Genomic DNA, 24,566 nt, shown 5'->3' with positions numbered 1-24,566 from the left:
ATCACAGCCCTAAGCCTTTACTTGATGTCGTTCTGTGAAGTGTCATGTCATCTCCACAATCACTTACATTATTATTTTTATTATTAATTATTTTTAACCATTCCTGGCATTTCCACTTCGCGCTGCTTATTAAGACTTCAGAGATACAAACCAGTAGCTCAGTAATTGCTTTCTTGAATCTGCCTTTAATAATTACATTTAGTAAAGCTGTATTGAAAATTAGAAAGGCAGAGACTAATGGAAAACTAGATTTTTCACTGAATTAGAAAGCAAGACAATCCATATATTGACAACATTTCAAGTTGAAACAGATCAGGAAAACTGTTTTGGACTGTCTGTTCAAAGAGGCAAACAGAGGCCTGATGTGCAGTGGCATCTACATTTTATACCGACAGAGAAACTATAAGAGATTTCATGTAAATAGCTGTCTTGAGAGGATAATGCAATTCCAATTTGAATGCAAGTCTTTTGAATTTGGGGTGGAGGGGCACTGAATTTTCTCTTTTGGCGTGTAACAAAACAGGGAAACTGAGCTGTTCTGCTAATGGAGTGAAACCATCTTTAAATTAGAAAGGAAAAATGTTTCATTGAAAAATGTAGCAAATATCAATAGTACAAAGAAGTTTATCTGAATACTTGGCTCATAGGTGACATACAATTTGAAGTTTTAAAAAAGCTATCCTCACTGGCCTCTCCTTTTCTATCTGACTAGCTGTGCTAGCTTGGTACTAACTAAGCAAAAGTACTTTGTAAACCAGTAGTATTATGCAAACAGCAGAAATGTTACCAAATGGGCCATGGGTGCAGTCCTAATACCTGCTTACCTGGGAGAAAGCCCCAGTGAACTAAATGGGATTTACTTTTCAGGAGACATTTCTAGGCTTGTGGTATTAATGCTGGATCTAGAGTGGTGCTGTGGTCTAAACCACAGAGCCTAGGGCTTTCCAATCAGAAGGCTGGCGATTCGAATCCCCACGATGGGGTGAGCTCCCATTGCTCTGTCCCAGCTCCTGCCCACCTACCAGTTTGAAAGCATGTCAAAGTACAAGTAGATAAATAGGTATCGCTCCAGCAGAAAGGTAAACGGTGTTTCCATGCGCTGCTCTGGTTAGCCAATAGCAGCTTAGTCATGCTGGCCACATGACCCGGAAGCTGTATGCCGCCTCCCTCGGCCAGTGAAGCGAGATGAGCGCCGGAACCCCAGAGTCGTCTGCGACTGGACCTAATGGTCAGGGGTCCCTTTACCTTTACCTAGAGTGCCTTCTAAAGTATACGTCATCATGCTGAGTTGTGTAATTCCTGAATACATACTCACTGTTTTGTCCAAAATGGCAACTATGTCTGAGGACTGTGGGAGACTTGTAAACACCTCCCTTTCCCCTCCTCCCCAAATTTGGGGGGTGGTGTATTCTCAGGCCGAAAACTGGATACAAAATGTAGAGTTTTCAAAGGATGAAGTGAGAAGATTACATTGGGTGTTTTACATTTTTTGTAGAGCTAGGTCTGGATATCAGGTAACACCAGTGTTGGAGCTGTATACAGTGGTACCTTGGTTCCCGAACGGCTTAGTTGTCAGATAAATCGGCTCCCAAACACCGCAAACTTGGAAGTGACTTTCCTGGTTTGTGAACGTTTTTCGGAAGCCGAACGTCCGACGTGGCTTCCGCTTGAGTGCAGGGAGCTCCTGTGGCCAATTGGAAGCTGTGCCTTGGTTTTCCAACAGTTTTGGAAGTAAAACTTACTTCCGGAATAGATTAAGTTCAAGAACCAAGGTTCTACTGTAGTCGGAAACTCATTTGTCTGCTTCTGTACAGGGGCCAGGTCCCTTGGAGATAGTTCAAAATAAATTTCAATTACCATTACTGTTGCTTCCCTACCCCCCCCCCCCCCATCTGTACCTTCTGGTTTATGCAGAGCTGAACTGGCTATATAGCAATACTAACAGTGGTATACAAAATGATGTTAAACCTTTGGCTAAAATTTACCTTTTCTTTGTCCTCTTATGGCAGCCTTTGAGGAAATGAACAATCACTCTTGCAGGGGGTCATTTCATCCTTGGTAGTGAATTTGGGGTTTTTCTTTAACCATATGCAAAGAGTTTGGGTGTGGAGTTCGTTAAAAGGCTTTTGAAGCAGGGATTGACTGATGTGACCTTTCAGATGGACAGAGCAACTGTATCTGTTTCTAAAATAGCACGACTGCATAAGAATTTCCCTTGCATTCCTCATGTATTACCTTCTTCTTTTGAGAATTTGCAGAGACTGAGAGATAGGATGGTCTCTACTGAAGCCCAGTTAAATCTGATGCCCTCAGATGATTTAAAAGCAAGTTTCCAAAACATGCCATATTCTAAACGTATCTGTCGTTGTAACTTAAACTGTGTTGTGAGGAGCTTGTGCATATTATATGTTGTCTTTTGTGTAATGCGTTGGGAAAACAACACTTGGGACAAATTTTAGGGAGAAATGAAGAGAGGTCTGACCTCGAGTCTGTAATTTATCTGCTAGGCAGACAAGATAAATATACAACTGTGAAGACTGCACGTTTTCTATCTGCAGTAGCTGATGAGAGGGGAGAATTCTTGAGAGAGACTCCTGTGTCTTGTCAGGGAGGTTCAGAATTTGCAAAGTTTGTTTTATCCTTTTAATCGCTTGCTTGCTTTTATTCATAGTTGTGTAAACTCATTCCATTTTAGTATTTATTGAAAGAGGCACCATTTTATTTTATTTATAAGGGCACATGATCTGCCAGGGAGATCTGGCATTTTAAGCTTTTTGCGTTTTATTAGGGTCTGATGAATAGAATAGATTAGCTCAGATCAAATTCATTTATTTCTAAACACCTTTCCTCTCACTGTGGCCTCTTGCACCTGGAACCAGAAGCTGTGAGAAATAGCAGCAGCAGCCCAAATGAGGGGCCTGTGAGGGACTAAAAATTAATTAACTAATGTGGCCACTTAAAATAGAAATGAAAACTTTCTATTTTCTCTTTGCATCTGCACTGGAGGAGAGAGGAGGGGAGAGCACACAAACCTGAGATTTCCCTAATACAGTGTTTCCCAAACGTGGGTCTCCAGCTATGTTTGGACTACAGTTCCCATCATCCCTGACCACTGGTTCTGCTAGCTAGGGATGATGGGAGTTGTAGTTCAAAAACAGCTGGAGACCCAAGTTTGGGAAACACTGCCCTAATACTAATCCAGTGGTGAGGATCCATAAGTCTGCCAGACCTTCCACAAGGCCATTTTGGCAAAGTCATGCCCACTTGTCTTACACCTGAATTCATCTTTGCCATCATGCGTGGTACAGGGAAAGTTGTGGCTGGGGAGAATGGGAATTTGTGAGTGCTTGCAAAGTCACGAGTGTGGAGCTTTGCAAGCCCCACTTATCAGCTAATCACCAGTGCTTGCAAAGTATTGTGCCTTTGCCCTTACAGCCTGATTTCAAACCATGTAGGCCTGGTGTCCTTGAGACCAGCGGCATAGCGTGGGTTGTCAGCACCCGGGGCAAGGCAAGTAATTTGCGCCCCTAACCCCTAACCTGCCGCCGCTGCCAGCTTCTTCTTGCTGCTGCCTGGGCTGGTCGGGTGTGGTTCTCTCCCGCGCTCAGCGCTGCGCTGGGTGGCCACTGCACTGTCCCTCCCCCAGATAGTCCCTCCCTCGCTCTCTCTCCACTCCGCACCGCAACGCACGCCTGGCACCCTCCCCCTCCACAGTGGGCGGCGACCCGGCAGCTCGGATCGGATTCGCACAGCCAGCACTGCAGTGAGAGAGAGTGAGTGAGCCAGGTAGGGGCAGAGAGCTGTGAGTGTGAGCGCGCCCCCCCCCAATGTTGCGCCCGGTGTGGCTGGCCCCCCCCCTGCACCCCCATGCTACGCCACTGCTTGAGACGTCGGGCAATTGACAGGTGTATGACCCCACCCACCTGCCAAACTAGGCCCAGGGATGGGTAAAAGGATATAAAGATCCAGTCCAATTAGATTCCCATCCCTGCACTAAACCAATGATTCACTTTTAAGAGTCTATATGTATGGTTTTAACGTGCATATATTCAACTATAATTTTAACCTGACTATTTTAAAAGAAACATAAGCAGAACTCTAACATTTGAAATACTTGATTAAGAAGTTCAATTTTTATTCTGCCCAGGGCCCAACCACCTTCCTTCTCAAAGTGGACTGTTGATAAATTCCCATCTGCAATTGCTTCACTTTCACAGTATTTCTCCTTCCTGGTTATTCTGGCAAAGGGAATGGAAGGAGAAGTATAGGAATTACTGTGTACTGTGTACAGAAAACAGAGCAGATTCATTCTCCATTGCTCCAAATGGCAGAAGGTATAATGTTGTTAGTGTAAGCTTGTTATAGTTACAGTACTGAAATGTTGGTTGTTACATTTGTTATTACATTGCTGCTTCATTATGTTACTATGAAATTGTTCTTGCAAGGGTTGATTTTGAGATGTATTCCAGTTTTTGTTGTTGTTCGAACATGATTCTCGGTCCACTGAGTCTGTCAGGGATACTGCAGTTATGTCCTGCAGAAAGCTGGATGATATAAGAATTAAATTCTCTTTAAATTCTGTGAATGTCTTTCAGAGCTTGAAGGGTGGTATGAGCTGCCCTATTCATATCCCACTATGGTTTTGCTGTTTTTGTTGTACTTCCCTAAGTTCTTTGGTCTTTCTTTGAACTTCTTTAAAAATATGAAAGCTGTTAAATTGTTTTGTTAGTCTTCCTTTGGTACCAAATCACTGATGAATCAGAAAATGTCCTTTTAGAGATCTGTCAGCTAAGACAATGCTCAGTTACAAGTTTTCCTTTCCCATTCCTCCATGCCCTTTGAACTTTCCTCATTTGTATTATAATGGATTCAATAGTACATTGAGTTCTGCATATCCTTGAATATTCTAGAAAGCTTAAAGCTTCTTGCTTTTTATGACTTCCATTAAAATGCCATATTTTTTGCTCTATAAGATTCACTTTTTCCCTTCTAAAAAGTAAGGGGAAATGTGTCTGTGTCTTATGGAGCGAATGCAGACTGCGCAGCTATCCCAGAAGCCAGAACAGCAAGACGGATTGCTGCTTTCACTGCGCAGCGATCCCTCTTGCTGTTCTGGCTTCTGAGATTCAGAATATTTTTTTTCTTGTTTTCCTTCTCCAAAAACTAGGTGCGTCTTGTGGTCTGGTGCGTCTTATAAAGCGAAAAATACAGTATAACTTGACCGTTCAGTGTGCATCCTTTCTGTTTTTGTATTACTGGATCCTGCTGATGCTTTAAGAGTTCCAGTAATCACATATTAGAATAACAAAATAACCAATAAGATTTCCCCTCTCGGTTGCATCTGGTTCTTTTTGTTATCTGCTATTTCTTTTTGTTCTTGTAAAGCTACGTTTAACATACTTAGAAGGGATAGCTTGCTTTTAGTCAGTGAACTATAGTCAGATCTGTTTCATCTGTTTTGTAAAATTGATTCTGAAATGGGTTGTTATCTCTTGAATGCTCTCTAGGTTGCCTATGAGAAATCTTGACCTGAGTGGAATCAGTTGTGATGATGTTCAAGGGTTACAGGTGGCTAATAAAAATGCAGATTAGGTTCATCAGCATTCAACCAGGATTTGTAAAGTTGACTAATGCTAGTTTGCAAGCAGGTGACCTCTTATGTTTTTATTTCCTTATGTTGTTTTTAGTTAGGCTGTGTTTGTGTTTAATCAGATTATGCATTAAGGGGTATATTCATGGACCTATAATAAATATGCATTTCATTCATTGCATCATATTGTTATTATAATGCTAGTGCTACAGAAGATGCACTCTGTATTTGCTGTCACTAGTGATTCCAGAAATGATTGAAAAGATGGTTTCAAAAAGAGGTAAGGAAAGTTCATATTAAACGGAGTGAGGATGAGCTGATTGACACATGTCAGAAAACAGTTGTCATTCCTTGAATTATCTATATAGATTTTCCCTCTCAAGATTCACTTCCTGACACTTAGGCATTCCCGAAATTCTTTGTAAGATCATACCTCCAGCACAGGCACCCATCCTGACCTAGCAGCTTTTATTTTTTTAATTCCCAGGAAAGCTTCATGCATCCAGTAGGTAGAACTAGAGGAGCTTAAAGAGTCAGTATCCAGATTTCAGTATGTTCTTCTTCTAGTTAGAATTACTTTAAAATCATTACATCATTGCTATTTCGTTAAAATGTATGTCTTATATATTTTTATAGAGAATTGTTCTAAAAACCAAAGCATTCTTTTGAATGGTTTGTTGACTCATCCGAAGTCATTTTTTAGGAACTAGAAGTGAATTATATTACTGTGCATAAGCTCTTACTACAATTCTTGAGTATATGAGTCATTAACAGAAAGCAATGATTTTCTTTTTTAAAAAAGAAACTTTTTACATGCTGAAGCAGACCATTCCTGGGTCACATTCAAATGCTTGCTGAAAGGTAAACAGATGAGAGAGAAGTGATTAGGGTATTTAAAAGAGAAAGCACAATTTTAAACTTTAACCAACATAGGAGAAAAATAACAAACGCAATTGTTTGCATTTGGAACAAGACAAACTCAACTTAGACATCAGACCTTATTTTCACGAACCTTTCATTTTCTTTGTATAAACCTTTCGTCTGAAGGATGGACTGGTCAAATTTTGGACCTCTTCCTTGTTCTGACAGAATCAGCCATCTGTAGAGTGTTTTCTGTTCTTCATGAGGAACCTCCACAAGCTTCCAGAGAATCCTAGCGGTCTTGGGAACAGAGTTTGAAAACCAGAGCTATAGTGGATTGAATGTTCAGTTGGAAACCGATAAAGTTACCATTAAATGCAGGGTCTAAAATCACTTAAGGAAATCAGCCCTGAGTGCTCACTGGAAGGACAGATCCTGAAGCTGAGGCTCCAATACTTTGGCCACCTCATGAGAAGAGAAGACTCCCTGGAAAAGACCCTGATGTTGGGAAAGTTGGAGGGCACAAGGAGAAGGGGACGGCATGGTTGGACAGTGTACTTGAAGCTATCAACATGAGTTTGACCAAACTGCGGGAGGCAGTGGAAGACAGGAGTGCCTGGCGTGCTCTGGTACATGGGGTCACGAAGAGTCAGACACGACTAAACGACTAAACAACAACAACAAAATCACCTGGCTTCACCACTGCCTGCAGCTCACTGTTGTACATGCACTGCCAGCCAACAGCTTTGCAGGGTTTGAGGCAGGAATCTTTTTGAACACTACCTGAAGCTGCCCTGGATTGAACTAGGGACCTTCTGCATCCACAACATTGTTCGAAGTTCCCCAGGTGCCAGGAATCTTTGCAACTGGCGCGGGTCCAATTGCGACCACATGGAGATCTGTGGATGCCAGGTTAGCATCTGACATCTCCATCTGGCAGGGCCCTCCAGTTGTCTTAAGCAGGTAAGCAGAAGAGCTTATATACTGCATTTGTCTCCCACCTTTTTCTCCAAAGAGTACAGTGGTATCTCGGTTTTCAAATGTAATCCAATCCAGAAGACTGTTCGAGTTCCAAAACGTTCGAAAACCTAGGCACAAAGAGCAGCCTGCAAATTCAATAGAGAAAATTGGGGGGAAACTCAGCGGAAGTCATTCAACTTCTGAGGCACGTTCGAAAACTGAAGCATTTACTTCTGCATTCGAAAACCGAAACATTCGACTTCTGGAACATTCAAAATTTGAACCTGGATCTCCCAGGTCCTAGTCCAACACTCTGACCACTACACCACACTCGCTTCCTAGAGTACTGCTGCTATGGGGCAGCTATTTAAATAAAGTAGGTAAATAAATATAGGGAAAGGAAAACGTCACATAGAGAAGGATCTGAAACATTTCCCTTGAAGCTTGCATTTGTTTTATTTGATGTTTTAATGTGCTGTAAAGCACTTTGAGATTTTTCTTAAAAAATATAAAGTGGTATTGAAATGAAATAATGATGATGATAATTTCATTTTTAAATCAATTGGTGCCTAGACATTCTGTTGTGGCAACCGTAATCTAGGTTTAGGGTGTCATTTGGCGATTCGCTTATATATTGATGAGTTTTTGACCCTGATCCAAAGCATATATTCTACACTGAGCTATAGCCCTTCCCATTATGTCACTGTCTCTCAGTCACAAGGCTTAAAACTGGAATGCAGTCAGAAAAGGAATATGGTTCTGGTTCTGGAAATTGGGATGGATATGCTTTTTTGCTATAGTAAGATGGAAGATAGTCTCCGCAACTTACGACTGTCTTTCATATTTTTATTATAACTGGTAATCAGATGATGACTTACTGGTCTATGTTAAAAAATAATTTTAAATAAAGACAGCTGTTATGCAGATTGATCCAAGAACCTTGAAAGACTTTGTTATGGCTTCCTAAAAAGAATTCTTAAAACAGGACTTTGATTTAATAGGCCCCAGTTCTTCCTCTCCAGCTTTTTGATGGTTATAAAATAAAATGTCATCTACTTGGCATGATGGTCAGAAGAAAAAAATATGAGTTTCCACACGTACTTCAAACCAAAAGCTATTCTTCCTATTAATATGAGTTAAATTCTGGCAGACATTTTAAATGTCTAATTGTTATCCCTATTAGGTATTGGCTCCATGCAGAAAAAAAATACTTTGCTACGGATTGAGCATGGATTTTATTATGGTAATGGTGAGAAATTAAGATTATTTGGCTGACAAATCATTGTAGATCTTATCTGTTCTATTTAATGCGCTTACTGATTATGCAGTTAAAAGACAATGTATAGCACTGTATGTTTGCCGGTTGCTAAACGGATCAAACCAGATAAATGAATAATACACATTTAACCTATTAACGAGTTTTCTGTTTACTTAAGAAGTTACAGCCAATCGAAAGAGGGATTTGTTCACAACTGAGGCCATGGCTTGCAGGAAGTGTTCTTAACTCTGAATCCTGTATCCTAGTGAAAATTGTCCCTCTACTTGATCCCCCAAAGTCTGTCATTTTCCTTGAAAGGGAAACTGCCATTTCTCCCAATGGCTGCTTCTGTCCTAGGGCAGGGATGGGTGAAGGATCAAATGTTACTTCAACAGTAGCAGGGAAGGCAATGGTTAACCTCTTCCCAGAATGGGATATTAATATTTTTGGATGGTTAGACATTGAGATGGCAGGAGGCTGTCAGGGATTCCCAGTCCTTATGGGAAGTCCCATTACTCTCTCAACTTTAAGATAAGAATGTGGTATGGTAAATGAATGAATATTTCATATGGGGATTGTTCGTGTCGTGTAAACACAATTGTTAGGGTTTAAATTGCTAGAAACTCATTACTTGATGCTTGGTAAGATCTTTTATAGGTGACCTTTACTGCTTATTATGAAAATTTCTACATGCATGTCCATATTTAATAAAACCTCAAAATGTTTAACTGTTAGGAAAGTTTCCCTTTCTTTTATGCACAAATCTGTATTGCTTCAGAATACACCTATGCTCCACATTAGGCTGACCATAATACTCATGCTGAGATTCTAAATAGTGATCAGATAATCACAGTAGGACTAATTGAAATTAAATTAATAATATGGATGATAAATACACTATTTTGAGGGATGCAAAATGCCCTTCCTCACACTGACATGTGAATGCATAACCAAAAGAATAGCAGTCTTCAGATATTTTCTGAATGTGGAAGGAGCAGAGACAGAGTTTTCTACTACTGGCTTCCCCATTCACTTTCAGCATAATGTCTGAAAGAGCCTGTGTGTCTATGTGTGAGTATAAGCTCTTTCTGACATTACAGTTCTCATTGGCTGTTAGTCCTTTGGATCGCCGCAACCCTGACTCGATAGAGCGTTGTTGTCATGTGTGTCAGAGCATTTAATTTGAAGAATTAGTACTCACAGCCATTGGCACCAATGGCATAAGCTTCCAGAATAAGGTTAAGAAAAGGGAGAGAAATGGTGAAGGTGACCAAAAGTGTGCTGTGTACACAGATTCCATGCAGATTCCAGTACATGATCTGAAATGCTGACTCTTCTATCTCCCTTCTCCATGTAATGTGAACAGATTACTGTATGTTTTGCTCTATAAGACTCACTTTTTCCCTCCTAAAAAGTAAGGGGAAATGTGTGTGTGTGTGTGTGTGTGTGTGTGTGTGTGTGTGTGTGTGTTATGGAGCGAATGCAGGTTGCGCAGCTATCCCAGAAGCCAGAACAGCAAGAGGGATTGCTGCTTTCACTGCGCAGCGATCCCTCTTGGTGTTCTGGCTTCTGAGATTCAGAATATTTTTTTTTTCTTGTTTTCCTCCTCCAAAAACTAGGTGTGTCTTGTGGTCTGGTGCGTCTTATAGAGCGAAAAATACGGTACATTAGAGTGATAAAAGTATCCTCGTGACAATGTAGTGAACAGGTTCAGGGGTCTTCAGGCTTTTCGCCACATTTACATGTAATGCTAAGCCAAACCATGGCTTGTCGCAAGCATGCGGGTTCAGGTTGAAGGTCTTCTTTGGTTCAGTATCTTGTTCTCACAGTGACCAGCCAGAAATCTGAGTGCGACAGCACTCTCCCAACTTTCAATGTCTAGCAACCTGGCAAATTGCATCCAATTTGCTCCTCCTCTGCCCTTTTAGTTTAGTACAGCACAGCAGCTAAGCCAAGGTTCCCTATCCAAAATCCTTTCTCAAGTTAATTTCAGTAGTTTCCGGTCTAGAATTGGGTTCTAATATTGGTGCGCTGACTTTATCTAATCCAAGGATCTCCTAATAGAACAAATCTTGGCAGTAGGCACATTTGGTTACAGTAGCAATGGCCTCTCATTATTATGCTTTTCTGCTGGCCTTGGTTTTGCTAGGTTATGTTTTCATGAGCATTTTGAGATACTTCTTGTCACCTGCCCTGAGATCTGACCCAGTGACCTGAAAATCAAGAAAATGTCATGTTAGTGGCTACTAATTAGTGGAACTAGAGAGCATCTTCAGCTGGCCTTTCAACCTTCCACAGGAGGAAGCAAAAGCTGTCAGACACATCATGCAAAGAAAATGAGCCCAAACCATTTTTTTTAATGGTGTAAACACTAGAGCAAGCCCAGCTGAGACTAGAGATGAATATGTAGGTTAGGTGGAAATTAACCTGCAGTATAGTCTTTGCATTTATATTTTATGTGTTCCACAAGACATGCTACCACTATCACTGAAATGTATGTGTGTAAGGTTGTTGATGTACTATATAGCACATCACTGGAAGACCCATATATTCTTGAGTTGTTTTGATATATATATATATATATATGCGCTTCTACTAGGTTGATTGTACAGTGGAAGTTTTTTAAACCTCACAAATCTTAATTGTCCTTGGATGTATTTGTGGAGTCCACTGGTTAGCAGGGGATTTAACCAGCACACTCATTAATCAGTGGCTACACCTTAGTATCTCCTGAGTGTCTTGTGTTTGGGGGGAGGAAACAAATCAGCTTCAGTAATTCTTTCCTTTAAACACATCACAAAGCAAAACAGGGTTTTGAACAGGTAAAGTAATCTCTTGAATTGGTTTTTACAGGTCTTTAAGATAGAGGTACTAATGAATGGAAGAAAGCACTTTGTTGAAAAGCGGTATAGTGAATTTCATGCTCTTCATAAAAAGGTAAATATTGTACGTAAGTTGTTAAAGTGATTCTGCTTGAACCTTCCCTCCACTTGTTCCAAAGTGATTTCTCTGGTTTCTGAATCTTTTGTGTTTCATTTCTTTTGTCTTTCTTGCCCTGTGAGGAAAGGATACAATATTTAGGGCTCTTTAGGGGGAAAGGCAAGTAAAGATAGAGGGGCATAAAATTGCACATGATGTGGTGGAGAAAGTTAGAGATGTTTTTCTTCCTTTTTTTCCTTCCTTTTGCATAATACTAGAATCCCAGGGTTATCTGGAGAAGCTGAATTTTGGAAGATTTGAGACAAGCAAAAGATAGAATTCACTCCCACAACATGTAGTAATTAATGGCCACCAGCTTGGATGGCTTAAAAATAGGATTAAAAGAATGGCGGAAAATGGCTACAAGTCATGATGGCTTGTCCTCTGCTTTATCTTACCTCCTCTGCTTGAAGCAGATGGGAGGATGGGCTGTTTTAAAGCCCTTTGTACACATTCACAGAGCAGGGCTGGGATGTTTACAAAGGGTTTACGTACCCCCCTCTCCTCCCAGTTTCTCTTTTAAACCTCAGCAGTTTGAAGGAGAAGTGGGAAAGGGGATGTGCTCTGATCTGCCCATCAGAGAATGATGGAGAATGGGAGTACAGTGGTGCCCCGCAAGACGAAAGCCTCGCAAGATGGAAAACCCGCTAGACGAAAGGGTTTTCCGTTTTGGAGGCGCTTCGCAAAACGAATTTCCCTATGGGGTTGCTTCGCAAGACCAAATGTCTTGCGAGTTCCTGCGGGTTCCCCCCCCCTTTTTCCCCCTTTTCCTAAGCCGCTAAACCGCTTATCAGCTGATCCGCTGATAAGCCGCTTATCAGCTGATTCGCTAAAGGCCGCTAAACCGCTAATAGTGCTAATCCGCTAAGCTGTCAGTGGGCTTGCTTCGCAAGACGAAAAAACCGCTATACGAAGAGCCTCACGGAACGGATTAATTTCATCTTGTGAGGCACCACTGTATGCCTTTGAAGGCCCTACCTTCAAGAGGACTGAAGGTGCACTGTGCTCCATCCATTAGCTGATGGAGGATAGGCAGAGAGTAGCATGGTTTGGTGGATCCATCGAACAACTGGGGAGCTTTAAGCTCCCTATTGCTCCATTGAAATCCTCCTCTCACCCATGTGGCTTACTGAAAATGGTCTGCCAGGCCAAATGAGGAGACCTAGAGAGCTACATTTAGTCTGGAGGCTCCTCACCCCTGCAATAATGTTTCTGTGATGCAACCATCCTTTTTTTAAAAAAGTGTGCTCAACTCACATAGCATTTTATCAGGAAGTGGGGATGTGTTGTAAGAGCAAGAAGGTGTGTGTTCCTTAATTCTTCCAAACTAGAAATACTACTACAAAAAAAATCACTTATGAGAGGTCAGTGGAATTTCAGTGGAATTTTTGGGTTTTCCCTTTCTGCCTTACTGGTTTTCATATTAAAAACCTCTCCTAGAACAATTGTGTGGGTGTATGAGCCATTGTATTGTATAGTCTTCCTTGAGCAATGGTTTTGGATGTTCAAACTTTTTATCAGCAGAGACTTTTGTTGACACAGCTTTCAATAGGGTGACATCTCCTCAGGCTCAAAGATGAAATGCAAATTTCTCAACTCCTGTGGGTGTGCACATCAAAGTCAATTTTGAGTTTCTGTCTTTGCAGTTCCGCACACACATCCATCACATTCATTTAGAGGTGAGAGAATACCTATGTCGCCTTGTATCAAATATAGGAAATCCACTCTTAAGTGCTTTTCACTTTCTCTCTTTCTCTTTTGAATCGTAGAGGGGCTTCTGCTTGGAACCTTGTTAATCATTCATTCAGCTTTACAAATATTTCTCTGGCTCATCTTTATAGCAGTCCTGAGTTGTGGTTGTTACCACACACGAGAGAGACCTAAGGATAAGAGAGGGTGACTTGATAAAGGCCCGCACAGATGTCTCCCAGTAGTTAGTTGTTTAAGACATATGTATCCTGGCCTTCCATCATAAAATAATCCAAAGGGTGGCTAGCAACATAAAGAAAATCCATATGCATATCATAAAAGCAACACAATGGAAGATAAGCACAACAAATTAAACAGGGTGACTAACCAGCAGACGAGATATGGAGCTCTCCCATCCTTGACAATCCATTTTGGTAAATCTCCTGATGTCACAGAACCTCAGGTGATTCAATTTCAGATGAAAAACTGGGAGCACGCTGGAGAGTGCAGTCCTGATTCTTCCTTTCTTCCTATACAGGTGTGGCTTGTGCCATTCCTACAAAGGAAGACTTCCAATCCATTGCGTGGAATCCAGTGTAGTGCTAAGACCGTTGTTCCATCAGCACGAGGATTTCTGTTCGTTCAACAGAACATTCTCCACCCACCTTTGTGGGCTCCCTAAATATGGCCCAGGAGTTTTCCCAACCATCTGTAGCAGGTTTGGGGAGGGCATTGGGAGCGGGGAGGAAACATATTGATGTGCAAGCAAAAATCCTTGCACTGATGGAATGTGTTAATAGAAGACGGTTAATGCACATTGAAATAATAGTGCAAGCCCATGTTTTGTATGGCCTTGTCAAGCAACTTTACCTACCCAACCACTTCTTAAAGTCCTCCAAATTTAAAAGGTGGTTTAGGGGCTGGAAGGAAGACAGAATAAAAAAACAGCTGTCAGAGCTGCCTCTAGGTCCCAGCTCACAGAGGACCAACGCCAGACTGTCGTTATGTACAAAAGTCTTTATTGAGGTTTAGTTTCCATTTCAAAGCCGCAGCGCGCAGCTCTACGTCTTAAAGCCTAGACCGGCGAAGTCCCGTCTGAGTCTCCGCCCCTTCCACACCAGTTTAAGACTCTCGCCTTGCTCCACCTCTTCCTAAGTTCCTTTCTCCTCTGTGCCCTCCTGCCCGCTAGGGTTTCATCCTTTCTGGACTCCTCTGACGCTGACCCCCCTGATTCTTCCCCCTCCTTCCGGCGGGCTTTAGGACCTGGTTCCCTATCCGGGCTACCTTCTGTGCCACTCGCCTGTACATTTGAACTTGGCGCGCGCGCCCAGCCGGCAACCTTCCTCTTGACCGTTCCCTCGCTCTCCGATGGAGGCGTGGCCAACCCTGCCTCATCTTCTCTCGCTGGTGGTGAATACGTTGGCCCTGATATTTGGGACTCCTTCCCCCCACTACGCTCTGGTGGGGAAGCTGGTCCTGATTTCCAACTGCTGCTCTGGGAGTCCCCGCTGGCCCCTTGCTTCTGTGGTGTCCCCCTTGGGTCCCCCCTTGCCCTGGCCATGGGCGCCCCCTTCTGTGAATCTTCCGATTCGCTGGAGAGGCTCATGGAATCTCTCGGGCTGCTGTCGTCTTCTCCTACGCTGCCCTCGGATTGCTCCCCCTCGCTCTCCATCTCCTCCCCTCCCTGCGCTCCCGCTGAGTCCCTGACAACAGCTATATATGCAATCCTATAAATTTAGCTACCACAAGGGTTACACTTATTCCATTGGAACCATTTTCCAGTGCCTGGAATAGGTCACTAATAGAACACAATATACATCCGAGTTAGGATTTACTGAACTTCATTTTTCTGTTGTGTTTTTCATTGTGATTTCAGTTGAATTCCCTTGGTTCCTTGCTTTCTGTTTCTTCAAATATCTGTGAAATATGGGTGGTTCAGTATTGCACAACTTATTTGTTGTTTTTTAAATGCCTAATCCTGGAAAGGGACTAAAGTCAATTGTATTTGAGCAAGTGATACTGTTTTTAAGGTTTGTTTATACACGTAATACACAAGAGTGCAGCTAAAATCTGTGTTAAACTAAATTCTTTAGATTTTATTAGGTGTGTAGATTGGCCAGTTCACATAGTAATATTTAGCTGACATAACAGAATGCTTAGTTCTTGCTTTAAGAAATTGCCCAGCATGTTGCCTGTTAATATTTCAAATTCACTTCACCATCTTGTATACAATAACATTTGTAATGGAATAAAGTCAGTTTATTTGTAGACTATTAAGGTTTTTGATAACAAAATTCTTTTCGCTGTCTTTCTGTCTCCCCAACCCTCCTTCCTGTTTTTTTCTAGTTTTGTATTCCCTGTTTTCACCTCTCTTTGAATGCTTTCCTTTTCATTTCTAAAGGGACTTTATTGGGGATAAATGTATTTCTGTTCATATTTGTAGCTTAAGAAATGCATAAGAACACCAGAAATCCCTTCGAAGCATGTAAGGAACTGGGTGCCCAAAGTTCTGGAACAGCGTCGGCAAGGTTTGGAAGCTTATTTACAGGTAAGCTACTTATAGCAGTGCCTATTTCCTTGAACTATGGGTTTGATCCAGACTTAGTCATGGTTTGAGCTGACCCACTGAAATCCATCAATGCTCATCCATTGTTTCAGAATATTGACACAGTCAAGTATCATAATAATAAGGTATAAAGGTAAAGGACCCCTGGATGGTAAAGTCCAGTCAAAGGCGATTATGGGGTTGCAGCGTTCATCTTGTTTTCAGGCCGAGGGAGCTGGTGTTTGTCCACAGACAGCTTTCCAGGTCATGTGGCCATCATGACTTATTCACTTCTGGCGTGACTGAACACCGTGAGAGAAACCAGAGTGCACGGAAATACCATTTACCTTCCTGCCGCAGCGGTACCTATTTATCTACTTGCACTGGCGTGCTTTCGAACTGCTAGGTTGGCGGGAGCTGGGACAGAGCAATAGGAGCTCACCCCGTTGCGGGGATTTGAACCGTCAACCTTCAGATTGGTAACTCCTAGGCTCTGTGGTTTAACCCACAGCACCACCCACGTCCCTCTCCTTGGAAGAAAAATGAGGTATAAATACAATAAACAGTAATAATAGGTGTTGTAAGAATATGTGGAATGGAAGAACATACCAGTATATACCATCCTCACCATTTTGCTCAGGAAAACATTTGCATATTGGCTCAGCTCTCATGTAATGCTGAGCCAAATCAGGGCTAGGCAAGAACACATGAATGTGTGGTTACCTCTAGTAGAAACCACACATAACTTCACCTCTACCCTGGTTGTGGTGTCCAAGCTAAGCTACGGATTTGCTTAGCATTATGCCCCAACCTGGGTGTGTGGTTTGTGTCCCCCAGGTAAATCACGGCAAGCCAAATCTTGGCTACAGCTTGTGGTTTGTCTGGTTCCAGACATACCATGAGCACGGGTTCATATGTAATGCTAAGCTAAACCATGGTTTAGCTCCAGGCAGCAGGACAACCAGAGGAACAGCGAATCAACCACCATTTTCCCTTTGAGTACCGCCACACTCAAACATTCTCAGTTAGCCATGGTTTTAGTGTTAAATGTGAGTCAGGTTACTGGTTTCGACTGAATTAATCTCAGCCAATTGTGTCATCTCTTTTACTAGTTACTAAAAATCTGAAGTTATTTTACTTTTCTTTTACTTTTCTGCATCAGTAGCCTGTTCATTTTTATAACCCTACAACCAAGATTAGCAAATTATCACTCTTACAGCGAAGACAATTTTAAAAAAAACTTCTCTGCAGCTGTTCAGCAGGCTGATAGATACTGTGTATATGAAAAATCTTAAAGCAGAAGAATAAAATTTAACTCCAGTGTTCCTCCCTGGATTATTGTTTTGGATTTAGGGATGGGGTTGTTGATCATTGTCAGGGAACTGCCATCGGAGCCAGAGACGGAGGGAAGGCTCCAGAGGGATGCCGGAGAGGGTCCCAGCAGGGAGAGAGGCAGCCCATCCGCTGGGGAAGGAAATCAGCGTAGCACCAGTGGAGGAGGGGGGCAGATGGGGGAATCGGAGAGAAGGCTCCAGGACTCCTCGCCGGAGACCAGCGGAGAGAGCACGGGTCCTCTGCTGCCCACACCCTCCCTGCACAGAAGACTTCCACGCAGGGAGAGTAGGAGGAGACTGGGCGTCAAAGAACTTCTTTGCTGGAAGAAGTTCAAGAAACGCCCACTGACGGATTCTGCCAGCGATTGAGACAGCCACGGATGAGTGGCTGTCCGGACAGAAAGGGTTCACCCAGGTGACTCAGCCAGGTGTGGCGACGACTTACGCACGAGCAATCACCTAGAACCATTACAATCATTACTGCTATTTAAATTGTATCATATTATTATATGTTGTAACACTGCTTCCCTCAGCCCCCGTAGATCTACTAGTGAAGTGCAGGTAAGAACCATAATAATCTCTCCTTCAATAACACAGTATTTCTGAAGATTGTCACTTGCATTTGACAAAAAATAATCCGTTTGTTATGTTAAGTCGGAGATAGAACCTCCTTCCAAGGTTTTGCTTTATTCTGAACAAACAAAATACATGTCAAATATTCATCAAATTACATATCTCTTAGAACAGGCATGTCCAAAGTCTGTTTTGGGGGCCTAATCTGGCCCGCCGTTCGATTTAATCCAGCCCTCCCGTGGCAGTATATGTCCTGGGGTAAAATCCTTTAAAAAGCTCAGCAGCTTCAACAGCTTTGGGGTTAAAGCCTAAGAAAAGCTCAACAACTTTGGTTGGCCCTCACGCATGTTCACTTTGTGCACCCCTGTCTTAGCATAAAGTATGCAAATGCATTTATGACACTAAAAACTGGTCTCATTTTGTTGGTATCCAACAGTATACCCAGATAATGAGAGAAAATGAGTCTAATACCAATTATTTGACTAACTTTTGTGGTAATGAAGTGAGACTATATAGTAACTTATTTGTTATTTCATTATGAATCTTTAACAATTAGTATAGTTCTCTCTGCTGCTCACACATTCACATCTGTATTGTAGCCCTAGTGTAAAGCATGTTGTGATATTCTGAGCAGTAAAAAAAACCCATTGACCTAAAGCAATACTATGCTGATACAAAAATTTATATATTCAGCCCTAAGTATACAGTGTCTTGAACATGAATATTTAGCTCTGCAGCAGCTATAGGATAGCAGTGCAAGATAAATTACAAAGCAGTTGTGTCATATATAAATCACTTGTATATTGGAACTTTTTAAATGTATGAAATTCTTTTATCATGTTGCCAGCCTTCTAAGAATTTGGGTTCTAGGAGATGCAGTAGTTCTACAGTGAAGTGAACATGTTGTTGTTTTGTTTCTCTGAATGCTTGTTGTATAGTCTGTTGATATTCTGAGTACTGGCATAATAGATCATATCTCAGTTCTTTCAGCAGAAGAATCTCATTGCTAATGGTTTCTGTCTTGGTTAAGATAAGGTGTAGCTATCAGAGGCTGTGATAAAACAGTACCAGCTCAGAATAAAAAGTGTCTGCTGTAGGAGTAAACAGTTTGCCTCTGCTATGCTTCTAGATACTAACTGGCATAATGAGCACACACTTAGGATTTCTGTGGTCTATGCAGAAGGAATGTTATTGGTGAAAACTGTTGTCTTTGGATTTGAAGAAAATATGACTGCTTCCAGTATCTTCTCAGTCATCTTCCTCATACACAATTAAAACAAAAAACAAAACAAAAATGAAGTGTGCATGTTGGTGTGTATTGCAACAATAACTTTGTATAACTTGCTTGACCTACTTAACTTAGGCAAGAAAGAATTAAATGTCAAAAATATAGCTGCACCCAGGGAAATAATTCATTGGTGCAGTTAATGCTGTGGAAGCTCTTTAAAGCTCTGTAATCTAAACAGATTTTTAAGTTTTGAGCAGTAAACAAAGAGATGCAGATTATAAATTTCTCCTACTTCTATGTTTTGGAGTATTATTTATACTTATTTATATTAATGCTCTGCTTGCTACTTGTATGGGTCTTAGATCCACAGTCTCTCAAAGAAACACCTGAAAACTTGTCACAGTTAAGATTAAACATGTTTTAATCATGTTTCACTTACACTGGTGACCAACAATCTTCATTTTCAAGTCTAACAATATTAGAAGAAAAAATAATTAGTGTTAATACCGTTCATTATAGAGTTACATAGGCAAATCCCTGTTCTCAAGTAGCTTCTAACAATCTGAAATAAACAGTGGGAATTCAAGTTCAATAAATTTTATTGTTTGTAGCTGATGGCCATCACAATACAGTATGAGCACAAATCACACAGCTACAAAACAAAAGACATTGCATTGTTGGAGTTTGTTATAGGAAGAGAAGAATACGAGTAAATGTACTTATATGTACTTGAAGTTTGATTACCATAATTATTAAGCAATGTCAGATATCTGTTATTTTACATATAAAGATAACCTGGATATGGAGATTGCCAATTAAATGGATCGGAAGCATTGAAAAAGCTGCTAGTGAAATAACTTACCTCAGCTTGCCATCCACATTCCCATTCAATCCAAGAATAACAGGTAGCAAATAGGCATCCCTGAGCCAAACGCCCAAGGCTGTGTCTCATCGTTCCTTCCAGTATCCTTGAGAAGATGTGCAGCAGCTTTTTGCATTAGCTGAAGCATCCAAGTCAGTGTCAAGGGCAGCCCCACAGAATGCGTTTATAGTAGACAAGAATAAAGGTTGCAAAATAGTATATCAGTGTATATGTAGATCTCTGCTCTCAGAAAAATGGCACAGAAAAATGCAACAAAAATAATTGATAAAAAAGAACTCCTAGTTACTACAGCCACTTGTTTATCAAAAAGTAAGGACAGGTGATACAGTCCTTCCAGTCTCCATACCTGTACAGATGGGGGGAAATGTTACCCCATCAGTCACTGTCAAAGCTTAGGAGATCCGACATGTATTTCCTCTTATTTGTCTAGATATGTTCATCCACTTTAGTAGAAGGAGCTGTTTTAGGTTCTAGCAAGTTTAAGAGAAGTAGTTGTAATCAACTGTTGGGGCAGCCCTTTCCTTCAGTTGCCATCAACCAACTCCCCATCATTTTTGTGTTTTTTAACATGTATAATCAGGTCAGCATTTTGAATCCCCTCAACGGGGTGAGCTCCTGTTGCTCGGTCCCAGCTCCTGCCAACCTAACAGTTCGAAAGCATACCAGTGCGAGTAGAAAAATAGGTACCGCTCTGGCAGGAAGGTAAATGGTGTTTCCATGCACTGCTCTGGCTTCGGTGTTCCGTTGCACCAGAAGTGGCTTAGTCATGCTGGCCACATGACTCAGAAAAACTGTCTGTGGAGCGGACAAACGCCAGCTCCCTCGGCCTGTAAAGTGAGATGAGCGCGCAACCCCAGAGTCGTTCATGACTGGATTTAACTGTCAGGTGTCCTTTACCTTTTTAAACAAGTAGCAATAGCACTCACTAAACATGATATGTCAATGCACCCAGGATCTAGGAATATCTGTTTGAAATCATAATTTTGTATTTATTAATTCATGTTTTGTTAAGACTTGCTACTTCTTTCTGTTTGCATTTCTGATTTTGTTTCTGGTAGAATTGCCTTGTTTTTACAGTCCATATGTGGTAGTAAAAAGCATTTAAATTTGTGGTTTCATCACCTTAGTAGGTATATGTGCATGAACTGTGAAGCTAGGTTTCTTGAGGGGTAGAAATGAACGGACATTCATCCTGGGAAGAATGAATGCAAATTTTATTTAACTTCATTTTTATCTATTTTAAAAGCAAAGCACTGAAAACATCTATTAATCAAACAGAAAACCTACAAGAAATTATTCAGTATCCTTCGTCCTTTGAAACCCCGATTAGTTTTGAATAATCACTGTTGTGCTGTGTTTATAAGGATCTCTAGAAAGGGCAGTATGATAAGTGTAAAGAGACAAAATGTTCTTTATCCTCATTAAAGATTGTGAACAGTGTGTTAAATAATATTAATGGCTAGGATTGTCAGTGTTTAACAGTACTTTCCTAGTACAAGTGATTTTATTGATCAATGCAGACTCAATGTAACGGGGCAGATTATGCTACTGATTTTATCGAAACCTTAACTAAGTTTGTTAGTGCACCACATATCTTTAAATAGATCTAGATGATGATGTAGATTAAGAAAAGCAGAACACCATCCATCTTTTTTTGATCTGTTAATAACTTAAATCCATCATTGTTGCTACCAGCTGTTTTTAGATTCTGTAGAGAGAGCGCACATTTCTTTGGTATTTGATATAGAATGCATCAATAAAAGTTTTTACCAGTGTTTATTCCCCCGTCCCAGTGCATTTGGTATATTTAACTGTATCTCTTCTACAAATGGGAGAATCTCTTGTACTAATTATAGAAAACACCAATAATTATTATTTGTCTCACAGCACAGACATTTTAGAGTCTGGTGCAAGTTTACTGTTTATCAGATTGCAGATATTTCCATGCATTGTCCAATTTGTAGCCCATATTGCTATATACTTTTAAGAAACTATTGTAACATTTTAATGCAATATTTCTAAAGCCTTCTGATATATCCAAGTTCACAGCTAGGTGCAGGCTTGTCCTTCTGGAAATGGAAGGGCCCATTCTCTAGTGGAAAGGACCAAAACCTAATAGAAGCTCCCTGCTAGAAGAAGCGGAAAAGCGGATTTCCCAGCCCTTCTGCAGCCCTTATGTTACTTCCCATTCTCTTCCAGAGGACCCCGCCCCTCTCCAAAACATCTGGAGTAGCTTTCTGGGGAATGTGTGTTTCCTGAGCTTGTGGGAACAAAATAGAATAGATACCTGCACTAAGGAGGCAGTTAAATGCCCCTTGGGATCTGCAGTACTGCGTGGCTATTTAGAAAAAAAGTTAATAAATAAGACTTGACTTAGAAAAAGCAGGAGACATTCTCTTTGTTGTTGTTTTTTTTGAAAGTTGTGTTACAGCTACATTTAAATTAATTTTGGATTTCCCAATTGATTTCTATGGACAACTCTCCCGTCAGTCCCTGGGGACATTTAAAAATACATTCTATTTATGAAACAGGAAATGTCCTATCTGACAATAAGATGGCTTCTCTGTACTTTTTATGTGTGTCTCTTCTTGCATCGCTTTTTACTCAATGTCTCTCTCTCTTTCTGCGGCATCCACTGGGTGAAGGAAGGGAAAGGAAGGATTGAAAAAGGACAATGTAGGAAGAGATGCACAGAGATAACAGCTCAGCTTCCACATGCCTCCTTGTCTTCTCTCTCAGCCAGCTTCTCCTTTCTGCCTGCCAGCTATCTCCCCTTCAGTTTCCCATTCATCACCAAACCTAGCAAAATCTGGGTAAAAAGTTTACAGTAGTGAGAAGTGAGGAAATGAAGAAAAAATTCAAAACAGTGGGGAAGTGAGGGAGAAAAGTATTGGTTTTGCCAGTTGGCTTCTTAACTTCTTGCAATCAGCCTCTCCAGCCACGTAGTCACCCCCTGTGTAGGATACTCTGTTTTAAACCCCATCCCCCAGTTTGCTTTTTTGACTGCTCCCCAAAGGTCTAGGACTACTGAGCATGCTCAGCCCTCATTGGGTTGTTTTAGGTTCACTTCCCTCCAAGCCCATAACATTCACCTGAACATGCACTTACGTCCCTCTTGTTTCTTACTGGTCTTCTTTTTGCTACAGAGCTGCCAGCATGCTCAAACTGAGTTCAGCATTTGAAGGTGTGATATTACCAAAGTGTCAAGGTTATCTTTGTCCAGGGCCCTAGCTATAGCCCTTGCTGAAACTGGTGCTACGCCAAAGCACTGGATCTGAACAACATCTCCAGGCTATGAACTTGCTCTGTAAAAGTGAGATTGTTTTGTGGTGGTGATGGTTCTCGTTGAAACATCATTGTCACTTCCATTGCTACATCTGGTTCTTACATAAAGGGAACAGTTCTGGTACCATTGTGATAGCATCACTCGTTCAAATCCATGACATGCCAGCAGTTTTCATGTAGTTGTTAAGTAGCACTGAAAACAAAACAGAAGCTCTGCAATACTGTAGAACAAGTTTCACAGTGTGAAACTTTCCCATCACCATCTCTAACCTACCAGCCTAGTGGAAATGAAACCACTGCAGAATGATGCCCCCATCCTCAAATTCACCGATGAAATCAAAAGCTGCTCAGATTGTTAGGATCGTCCTACTCATGTGTAGGACCCCAGTAGAGACGCATGCCCAACTGGCATGTTCTTTCCCTCCTGGTCAGTCATTCGGAAGCTTCAAAAGCTTTCTCCAGCCCGAACATCACAGCAACTGATGCCAAGAGGCATTAGCACACTTAAGAACAGCAGAGTATTAGCGGTCCGCGTAACAGGCTCAATGGCTCAGCATTTTGGCTAATCTACTTTATTTACATATAATACATTCAGAGCATTCTGACTTAGCTCCTTCCTCTTTCTCATCAGACAGCAAAGAGAAAGAAACAAAGGACAATAATCCAACATCACGGAACACAGTAACACAAAACATCCTGTCTCCGTCGCTTCCCACACTGTGGAATGAAAACATACACCACCATGTGATAGAAAACAATCCCATGACTGCAAACACGGAGCAAGAATCCTAACACAGACATCCAGGAAAAGCATCAGTTAAATGCCTTCGGTGTTTTTCCTAGCAGAAGTTATCTACTCAGGCTTCCCAAGCGGTTTCTGTACCAAACCAGTTTGGAAACAGATCCAGATAATCAATTTTATTCGGTTAGCACTTAGGGCTGGAGAATGATGAGCTTTACACTTTAGTAGTGTAAAACAGCTACTTGATGGGAAATAAGCCCTGAGATTTCAAAAGCAGAAGCAATGTCATTCTAATTTAAAATAAAATGATTCCCTTGGGAAGTCTTATGTGACATGGGTTTTCTCATTCTTGATTGATCAGTATCTGCTGAAAGTTTCTATGAATCTCATTTGCTCTATAAGAATGATCTAGATATACCATAGATTTGTTAATTCACTGTATGTATCCGCAGTCTCAAGCTGTGACTAACCTGCAAACCCTTTCACACTTGTTAAAACTAAGTTCTGGGTGTTGATGCACCCAGGTCCTATTCTTGACAGGAGTACAGCAACAGGAAAAAGAGCACTACCCCCTTTTTTTTCTCTTTTACATGCCCAATCCCCAATGCCTCTTTTGCCTTGCACCTGGTTCTTGATCCT

General features: G+C 41.3%; 1 protein-coding gene across 3 annotated transcripts in view; it reads left to right on the top strand.

The window, feature by feature from the left end:
• The window catches only part of SNX24 (sorting nexin 24), a 74,851-nt gene that overhangs the window by 25,902 nt on the left and 24,383 nt on the right, over positions 1 to 24,566 (top strand). The window contains exons 2-4 of one of the 3 annotated variants that reach the window (XM_079995890.1): positions 4,218 to 4,334; positions 11,523 to 11,606; positions 15,781 to 15,885. In XM_079995890.1, coding sequence (XP_079852016.1) covers positions 11,544 to 11,606; positions 15,781 to 15,885 — 168 coding nt within the window. In that variant the 5' untranslated portion in view covers positions 4,218 to 4,334; positions 11,523 to 11,543. The remainder of the gene's footprint in view (positions 1 to 4,217; positions 4,335 to 11,522; positions 11,607 to 15,780; positions 15,886 to 24,566) is intronic. The other 2 variants (XM_079995889.1, XM_079995891.1) reach the window with 2 other exon arrangements.

Source organism: Podarcis cretensis, assembly GCF_951804945.1.
Source record: "Podarcis cretensis genome assembly, chromosome: 11".
Classification (NCBI taxonomy): Eukaryota; Metazoa; Chordata; class Lepidosauria; order Squamata; family Lacertidae; genus Podarcis; species Podarcis cretensis.
This window is presented reverse-complemented; position numbering and strand designations above follow the sequence as displayed.